This window comes from Varanus komodoensis, unplaced genomic scaffold, assembly GCF_004798865.1.
Source record: "Varanus komodoensis strain SLA01 unplaced genomic scaffold, ASM479886v1 scaffold668, whole genome shotgun sequence".
Taxonomy (NCBI): Eukaryota; Metazoa; Chordata; class Lepidosauria; order Squamata; family Varanidae; genus Varanus; species Varanus komodoensis.
In genome coordinates, this window is record NW_025336306.1 from 2,904 (window position 1) to 11,816 (window position 8,913).

Sequence of the window (8,913 nt, forward strand, 5' to 3'; positions counted from 1 at the left end):
CATGTTCCCAGACAGAGTAATATTACCAGCAATTATTACAACAAGCAAGCAAGCAAGAAAGCAAGCAAACAGAATGACCTGGTAAGGGGAGTCCCTGGACAACCCAGGCCGTGGCGAATGGGCACAGACAAGGGATAACTCGCGGCTGAGCATGGCTTCATAAGCCTCGGAGGCTGCTGGCCCCGCCTCCCTGCCTCTCCGCTGCTCCCTCCATCGCCGGCCAAGCTCCCACCTTCCCTGCACCGGTTTCCTGGCCGCCAGTTCCCCCTGCAAGTCTTTCAGTCTCTGCTGCGCCTCAGCCTTGCCAAGAGCCCTGACAAGAGGCTATGTGTGAGGACAGCCAGCTGCTGAGGCGAACCCCATTCTCCCAGGACCAGCCATGGCTTCCTCAGATCCACACGGACAAAGGCCGGGCTGGAGTGTGTGAAGCACGGACGGTCCTCTTCTGACCCACTTTGCTGCACTGCAGGAGCCAGAATGCACTGGCAAGACGATCTCAAGCGTCTCTTCCTTGCAGGGTCCAGCGTGCAGGTCGAGCAGCTCTAACTGCGTTTTGGGGATCCTCCTTGTTTCCCCACCTTGAGCATCTCCCTGCTGGGATGGGGCGTTAGTGCAGTGGTGCTGTAGCTGCTGCCCCCGTTGGCACCTCCGTCCTGGGACTGGGAGGGATATTGACTGCTCTCAGCCTGGGGGCCACTGGCTTCTGTTCCATCCTCTGGACAGAAAGGCCACGCAAAGCCCACGTTGTCCTGAAGGTTCCCCCTTTCCTGTTGTGCTGTCTCAATCCATCCAGCCCTGTGGCTTCCCTCTTATGTGCCTCCAGCAAAGTGCCCACCTGATCCCCTCTCCCCAAACGTTGCATATAACAGACGGGGCATAAAAATATCCAGTACAGACACCTTCTTACCAGTTCCTTGGGGTGCCAGATAATGCCGCATGTTATTTCTTAATAACATAAATAAAAGGACCCTTCGCTAGATTCAGAGGAACAGAGAACAGTGAATTGATGAGCTGCATGTGGCAGGAAGTGACTGTGCGGTGCTGGAAAGTAAGTCTGGACGGAGTCACATGGGTGGCTTGGGCCTCAGAGTGAGGACGGGCCGGGCTCGCATTTACGGGAAGGAAACTCCCACTTACTGACATGAGGAAATTGAAACCGCTGTGTGCAGCAGCCATGGCTGGCAGCCCCGAGAGCACCGTCCGGGCTCTCAGCGAGGAATCCGCTTGCTCCATCTGCCTGGATTATTTCAGGGATCCTGTGAGCATTACCGAGTGTGGGCACAATTTCTGCCGAGCCTGCCTGAGCAAGTGCAGCAAGGAATCAGACAGGAAGGCCTCCTGCCCCCAGTGCAAGGGGACCTTCCAGAAGAGGAACCTCCGGTACAATCGGCACCTGGCCAGGATTGTGGAAATTGCCAGAAAAATCAAAGGGGCTGAAGGGAAGGTGCAACTCTGTGAGAAGCACTGGGAGCCCCAGAAACTCTTCTGCAAGGACCACGAAGCCCCCATCTGCCTGGTGTGTGACAGAGCCAAGGAGCACAAGGATCACCAGGTGGTTCCCCTGGAGGAGGCGTCCCAGGAGTACCAGGTAGGAGATATGTGCACTTCTTGCTGGGGGTGTGGGGGTGGGAGAAACACCTGTGGGCCCCTCTGAGGGTGGTCGATCCGAAGACTAATAGGAAGGGAATGATGCTCCGTGATCCTCTGATCTCTTTCCTTTCTGGATTACCCAGGAACCAGGCCCCTGGGAAGGGCCAGGCAGGATTGCTGTTCACATGCGTGTTCTTTCTTGTGCAAAAGGGATCTGGGGGAAGCCCAGAAGCCCCGGGATTGTGGGGTGGGAGTTGTTTAGGTTGTTCCCCTCCAGCTGCTCCCTGCACCAGGTCTGGGTTGGGCAGAGCCAAAGGAGGCTGTTGAAATGCTGCAGGGAGAGGCGTAGCTGCCCTGAGGGGAAGTTCTCAGGGTTTGTGCCTGCTCTGAGGAGGGGGAGAGGAAAGAGCCGGTGTGGCAGGACATGATGGAGGTGCGTGGAGGGGCCCCAGAGCGGGGAGGGGAGAGCGGCCTCAGAGACTCCCAGGGGAAAGGTGGTCCCGGGAATTAGTCCCTCTTCTCCTCTGCCCTCCTTCCAACCCCCACCCCTCCGGAGTTTACCAAGATTCGCACTGGAGCTGGAATACGGAGCAGGCTCTTTAAGACTCCTCCTGCCTGCCTTTTGCATGTCCCCAAACCTCTGTTGCCTCTACCCAAAGGCTTCGTGAAAGCCCAACTGCATGTGGCCAAGACATACAGGTTCAACCATTAATAAACAATATTGCTAAACGAAATACTGAATTGCATTAAAAGAAGGGCCACACTCCCACAGCCCCGACTCGCCGGATTGTGTGCCTGCGTGTGCCTGTGCTTGTGTGCAGGCGTGTGTCCGGCCCAGCTGGTCTCTGGGCGCAGAGCCAATGAGAGGCCGGCACTGAAGGGGGTGATCAAAGATGCTGGGTGCACTTAAGGGCCTTGACCCATGGAATATTTGTGAGGATCCAGAGCTGCAGGTGCTCCCTCTTTCCCCTCCCCGTTTCTTGTCCTTGCACTTCCTCAAGGCACCAGCTGCACTCTGCCTGTGTTTCCAGGTGCTGCAATCTTTCCTTTATTGAGGAACAGCCCATTTCAGGGAGAGAAGGATTCTATCAGAGATCCTGCACAGGCCATGCCCAACCCCAGTGCAATTCCGGACGAAGGGAAGAATTCCCCAGGAAAAGCAGGAATACCCCCTTGCAGGGGCCGGTGTCCTTCCAGGCTGCTTCCTCCACAGAGGGGCTGCCCTGCCTGCCATTCCTGCCCGGGGATGAGAGCGGCACTGGTCACTTCTGGGGTGGCCAGAAGCCTCTTCCACTCCACCTTCCCTGTGCTTTCGGGATGCTCCCTTGCTGGTTCCCCTCATGAGGAAACAGCAGAAAAAGCCTTTTCCTTTTCAAAGTTAAGAGCTCAGGATGGGCAGTCAATTGAATGGTGTTTTGACCGATCATTCTGGGATCGCACCGTCCCTTCATCTCGGCTCAGAGCCTGCCCAGCGCATGTTGCAGCTCGTTTCTGGATCCGCCTGGGATCAAGAAGGCACCTGAGAGCCCCCTTCCCCCTGACCCCACCAAGATGCAAAAGAGAAGCAAACATAAACATCCCCTTCAATTCCTTTTTCTGCTTCTCTAAACTGAAAGTGAACTGCTCCTCCCTCTCCAGGATCTGCTGCAGCGTCGCCTGGAGAGTCTGAGGGAAGAGAGAGGAAGGATTTTGGCATGTAAAGCAGAGGCAGAAAGGGAGAAGCAGGTGCTGCTGGTAAGTGTCCAGAATGTGTCATGGAAGGGAAGGAGCACTTCAGCCAGGATGGGTCACATGGAAGAGAAAATGGTGGGGAATCGAGAGCCCAGGGCAGCCCTTCCCTGCGGAGAACATGACATTGTTCAAAGTGCTGAACTTCCTATAGCAATTATGCAAGAGGGGCCATTCTGAGAGGGGGTCCCTGAGGATCCCTCGCAAGACTGACCCCGTTTCCGGCTCCGGCTGCCCATTCCCGCCTTTCCACACTCTCCTTGCAGGAGCAAGCAAAGGCAGAGCGGGAGGAGATGGTGGCTCAGTTCAGGCGACTGCATCGGTTCCTGGAAGAGCAAGAGAAGCACCTCCTGGCCCAGGTGGACCAGCTGCAGGAGCAGATTGCCAGGAAAGCGGAGGACAATCTGGCCCGGCTTTCCAAGGAACTCTCTTCCCTTGAAGGCATCATGCGGGAGGTGGAGGAGAAGAGCCAGCAGCCGGCAGCTGAACTCCTGCAGGTAGGAGGGGGCAGGAGCCCCCACATCCCCCAAGGAGGAGGCTCAGCCTGACGCTGCTGGCCTCTGCGTGTGTGGAGGGAGGGCCGAGGCAGGCAGTGCGGACCCTTTGACGGGGCCACCCTGCGATGAGGCCCTTCATGAGACCCAGGCCGAAGCAGAGGGTGGTGCGGGGCTGGGGAAGCGATCGCAAAGCAGTCTGGCCTAGTGGTGTTGCCAATCTGGAAGGCAGGTCGGATCTAGGAACACAGAAACACGGAAACAGAGCGAGTCAGAAGGGGTCTCCTGGGCCATCTAGTCTGACCTCCGGCACCAGCCGGCTCCGCTCACGACATGCCCACCATGTGGTTGTCCAGCCTATCCTTGAACACCCGCACCGATGGGGCCTCAACGACCTCTCGTGGAAGCCCATTCCACACCCTCGGGTCCTGACTGTCAGGAAGTGCTTCCTGGCATCCAAATTGAACCTTGGTCCCCTGAGCTTTGGTCCGTTGGAGCACGTCCTGCCTTCCTCTGCGGGGGAGAACAGGTATCTACCCACCCCCGTGCGACACCCCCTCAGATACCTGTATGTCGCCAACAGATCCCCTCTGAGTCTCCTCTTCTCCAGGCTGAAGAGACCCAGTTCCCTCAGTCTCGCCTCATACGGCATCCCCTGCAAACCCGCCACCAGCCTAGTGGCCCTACGCTGCACTGACTCCAACCTGGCTATGTCCTTTCTGAAATGAGGGGCCCAAAACTGAACACAGTACTCCAATTGCGGGCGCACCAGAGTCGTGTAGAGTAGTAGTAATAGTAACACCTCCATGTAGTAATCTATTCCTGTGCTAAACAGAATCTCAAATATGGTGCAGCTCCAGGACAGGCAGACCTTAACCTCACTCCTCTTGCATGTTTCCACTCACACCTGATGCCCCCAAAGCCTGACGAAATTTGTCTTCTGCACACAAGAGGGAGCTTCTCAGTGTGGCTCCTGTGGGCAAGCGCCCCCGTGTTCTGCTGCTGGAAAGGAGTGGTTGATTCCTGCCTGGGGAAGCCGGGAGAAGGCTGCCCTCCAAAGGACAGGCTGCGGGAGCAAAAGAGGCTGTGGGAGGCGCCTGGCCTGAGTCTGAATCCTCTCACATCCTCCCTTCCTGAATATAATTCAGGGTTGCGCCTGTTTCCAGAGGGCAGAGTGCATGTTGGCCTGGCAAGCAGCACCGTTACTGGCAGGAGCCTCCAGGATGGGCATCAGTCTTGGCACTCAGCTGGAGGCTTCCTGGCGGTGGGGGAATCTCCCAGTCCATTCATGTCCCTCATCATGAAGCTCCTCCTTGTGCCTCCTGGTGGAGCTGGTTTCTGTCCCTCCCTTTGTGCCCTCAAGTGGAGGCACCGAACAGGACTGGGCAGGCGCATCTCAGGAGTGCAGAGCGACACCCGCTGAGCGCCTCCTCTTTCCCTCTTTCCCCTCCAGGATGTGAGAAGCATCTTGCAGAGGTGAGTGTGTCCCCCTCATTTCCACTGGTGCAGGGAAGGGTCTGGATGGCACTGGGAGGACCGGCTGCTCCCGGCTCCTGAGCAGAGAATGCAGATCACCAGCGTCTCTCAAGACAAAAACAGGGTTTGGTTGTCGAGTTTAGAACTCTCCTTCTCCTTCCCCTCCCTCACGCACGGCGGAAGGCTCCTCTCTGCCAGCAAAGCACACCTCCCACCACTACGCTCATATATGCAGACCCCACAATCCAAATATCACCCCCAAAGGGGCAAACTTCCCACAACCCACACAGCACATGCAGTGCTGACCCTAATAACTGAACACAAGCAGACTGCCCCGACTGCCCCAGTCAGCTGAAGGGCAGCTGTGGGGCTGCTGGAGGGTTCTCTGGGGGCCATTGCCCCATGCAAAGGGAGGCCCACCTTTTGTTCTTGGCTGGCCCTCCTTTGCTCCCAGAGGGGATCCTGGGTTCGGTGAGTGTAGGTTACCTCTGCTTTCTCTGACAGAAGTGAGGAGGAGCCCTGTGACATCCCAGCGGCTTTCCTTCTGAAGCTGAAACGGAGGATCTGGGACTTCTCTGACAGAAAGCCTGACCTGGAGCGATGGAGGAAGCAATTCCCTGTAGTCATGAGTGAATCCAAAGGTATTTAGAGAAGACTGGGAAGATCCTCTCCTTCTCTTGCTGCTGTTATAAGTGATGGTAGAAGCTGCAATGGGAGGATTTTGGTTGCGTGGCTACCAATTCACTAATTTTTGTGGCCTTTTTTCCCCACCGGGAAAATCAGCTGGTGTGGAGAGGGCTTCCTGGGGGTTTTCATTCCTGCTTTGGGTTTTCACCACCTAGAAACTGGAAAGACTGGTCACGTCTTGCACCTTTTCTTTAGCAAAGCCTCTAATGAGGTGCCCCATGAGATCTTCAGTGGCAAATTAGCTGAAAGAGGGGATCAGCTCTCAAGGGCGCCACAGTTGGCCATCTTGAGTATTACAGAGAGTTCAGTGCTCCGCAGTTTCAGAAAGATGCAGACAGGCTGGGAAGGGTTGAGATGATCTGAGCACTGGAAACGAAGCCCCGGGGGGAGGGATTGGAAGAGCTGGGCCTCTTTAGCCTCAAGCGAAGAAGACTGAGGGGAGATAGGATGGCAAATATTTGAAAAGATAGTAAGAGGGGAGGGCCAAGGTCTCTTTTTTACCATAAAAGTTTGCAGGACACACAAGCATGGGGTCCGGTTAAGGGAATGCTGATTCCAGCTACGTATCAGGAGCCTTTTGCAGACCGTTGGAGCAGTCAGACAGTGGAGCCAATGAGCCCGGGAGGTGGGGTCTGTCCCAGCCTGGAGGCAGCCCAGGTGCAGCTGGAAGCCCTCTGGGAGGGATGCTTCAAGAGGAGGCCTGCACTGAGCAGGGCACTGGGCCTGAGGGCCCTCTTGCCCCTTCCAGCGCCACTACTCTATGATTATTCAATTTCCACATAATTTTGGAATCTGGAGGGGTCATCCTGGAAGGTTGCTTGCTGGGAGCTGCATGGCAGAAGAAACAAAGCGTCATCTGTCCCCATTTCTGGCCCGCCCCCTTTCTAGCTTGGGGTCCCCATGGGTACAGGAAGCCCCATTATGGCTTCCCCCGTTGCCAGCCTGCGGAGTGGGGGCCGCGGCTGCCCAGGAATCGCTGTTGGGCTACAGGCAGCGCCTGCGGTTCAGCCGCGCAGGGAAGCCTGGCCAGGCGGATTCGCGGGACACTCTCAGGTTCTGCCACTGCGGAATGGAAGGGGCCCCTTTACTTGTGAGTCGCACTTTCCTTCTTGCACTCATGGATGGGCTGTTGCCAAAATGCTGCGATGCTCCAGTTTCACTTCTGTTTCGTTTTGTTTCCCAACCACTCTCCCAGGTTGTGGGTTTGCTTGTTTCTCACATTGAGAAAAATAAGGTCCTATTTTAGAGAAAGAGGCCTGGCACTGTTTTTCCTCCAGTACTTGCACTGTTTCCCCAGGGCATCGTGCCACCTGCGGGTTCTGTGTTGAAGGAATTGAAAGGGGAAGGTTTTCCTGCAGAGCTCAGATTCCAGCCTAGGGAGGAAAGCGTGCGAGGCAGTTATTCCTAGCCCTGCGTAGAAAGGCTTCTGGGGGACGTTCATGCCACTGGCATCTGGGATGTGGTGCCCACAGATGCTCCCCTGGTGCCCAGCAACTCTGGCGTGACTCTCGAGCTGCATTTTCCTTCCAGAATTGCTGAGCAGATCGGTGGGGGAGGGGGGGGACATTGGTCTGCCATGTTCTTGGCACTGGCCAGGAGGCACCCAGCACAGCTGATGTTTATGTGAGATGCTCCCGGGTTGGAGGAACGATGCTGCCTGAGGGGAATACTAGGAATTGGCATTAGCGGAGAGGAATTGTGGTTCCAAAGAGCCTCCTATCTTTGTGAGAGAGCCTTTGGGTGCTTCCGAATCCCAGGTCTGTCCAGAGTGGCTGGACGCTTTCAGGACAACGAGGCTGAAGCTGCCAGTGAAATTCAGGCAGGGAAATCTGTGGAGGTTTGCCTGAATTTGCAGGGTGTGTTTCAGTGTAAGGACCCCCTAATGACACCAAGGGGAATAGGGTGCCCCCCAAATGATTTCTAGGAAGGAACTTGTTGTTTTTGGTTATTTCTAAAACTGGGAGGGCAGTCAGGGAAAGGGAGGGAAAGTGAGGAGAGGTTTGGGGAAGTGGGCTTGGGGAACTGTAAACTCTGCCTTTAGCTTTTGAGTGAAGTAGTTCATCTTGTATTGGAACTGAGGGGGAAGCGATGATGCCAGTTGGGTGTTGATGCTTAAGATGGAGATCAAAATGGCTCATCCTCTGCTTTCTTCCTCTGTCTCCATCCCCAGCAGCAAATGTGACCCTGGATCCGGACACTGCTCATCCTCGTCTCCTCTTGTCCGAGGATCATAAAAGTGTCAGCAAGGGAGACAAAATAAAAATGTGCCTGACAATCCGAAGAGATTCAGCAACTTCCTGTTTGTGCTGGGCTGTGAGGGCTTCACAGTTGGAAGACACTCCTGGAAAGTCCGTGTGGGAAGTGAGGGAAAGTGGGCAGTGGGTGTCGCCAGGGAGTCTGTGAACAGAAAGGGCCCGGTTCATTTTTCTCCTAAGGAAGGGTTCTGGGTTTTGTGGTATTCAGGAGATACATGCAAAGCTTGCATTAATCTTTCTTTTGCTCTGCCTGTGAGTGGGGAGCCAAAGACAATCCGGGTGTCTCTGAACTGTGATGGGGGGCAGGTGGCCTTTTATGATGCGGACAGAGAGATGCTCCTCTATGCCTTCTCCGGGGTCCCATGTGCAGGAGAGCCCCTCTTCCCCTTCTTTTATGTTTATGGGGATGCCCTCCTCAGGATCAGTTCTTAAGGCCCCAGGAGCCTTCATGGCAGGCCCTCTGCAGACCACAAAGATAGTCAAGGGCCCGTTTTCTACTTCTGCAGAATGCCCTGGAAAGCATTCTGGATCGGTCGCAGTCACCAGAATAAAGCCAACCAAAAGAGTGCCTGAATTCTCCGTCTCTTTCCTGGAGTTTTCTCTCTGGCTTGCTTCTCAAGGCGACAGGAACCCAATATCGTGATCCACAGGGACCTCCTCTCAGAGATACCGCCATGTCAGTG

General features: G+C 55.6%; 1 protein-coding gene across 1 annotated transcript; it reads left to right on the top strand.

Moving 5' to 3' along the window:
- The first annotated feature begins 160 nt into the window (after positions 1 to 160).
- On the top strand, positions 161 to 8,796 carry LOC123033711 (zinc finger protein RFP-like). The gene is given in 7 exon segments (XM_044450451.1): positions 161 to 1,588; positions 3,229 to 3,324; positions 3,585 to 3,815; positions 5,266 to 5,288; positions 5,793 to 5,929; positions 8,146 to 8,229; positions 8,232 to 8,796. Coding segments are annotated over 7 exon segments (1,449 nt in total). The 5' UTR covers positions 161 to 1,141; the 3' UTR covers positions 8,663 to 8,796.
- The last annotated feature ends 117 nt before the right edge of the window (positions 8,797 to 8,913 follow it).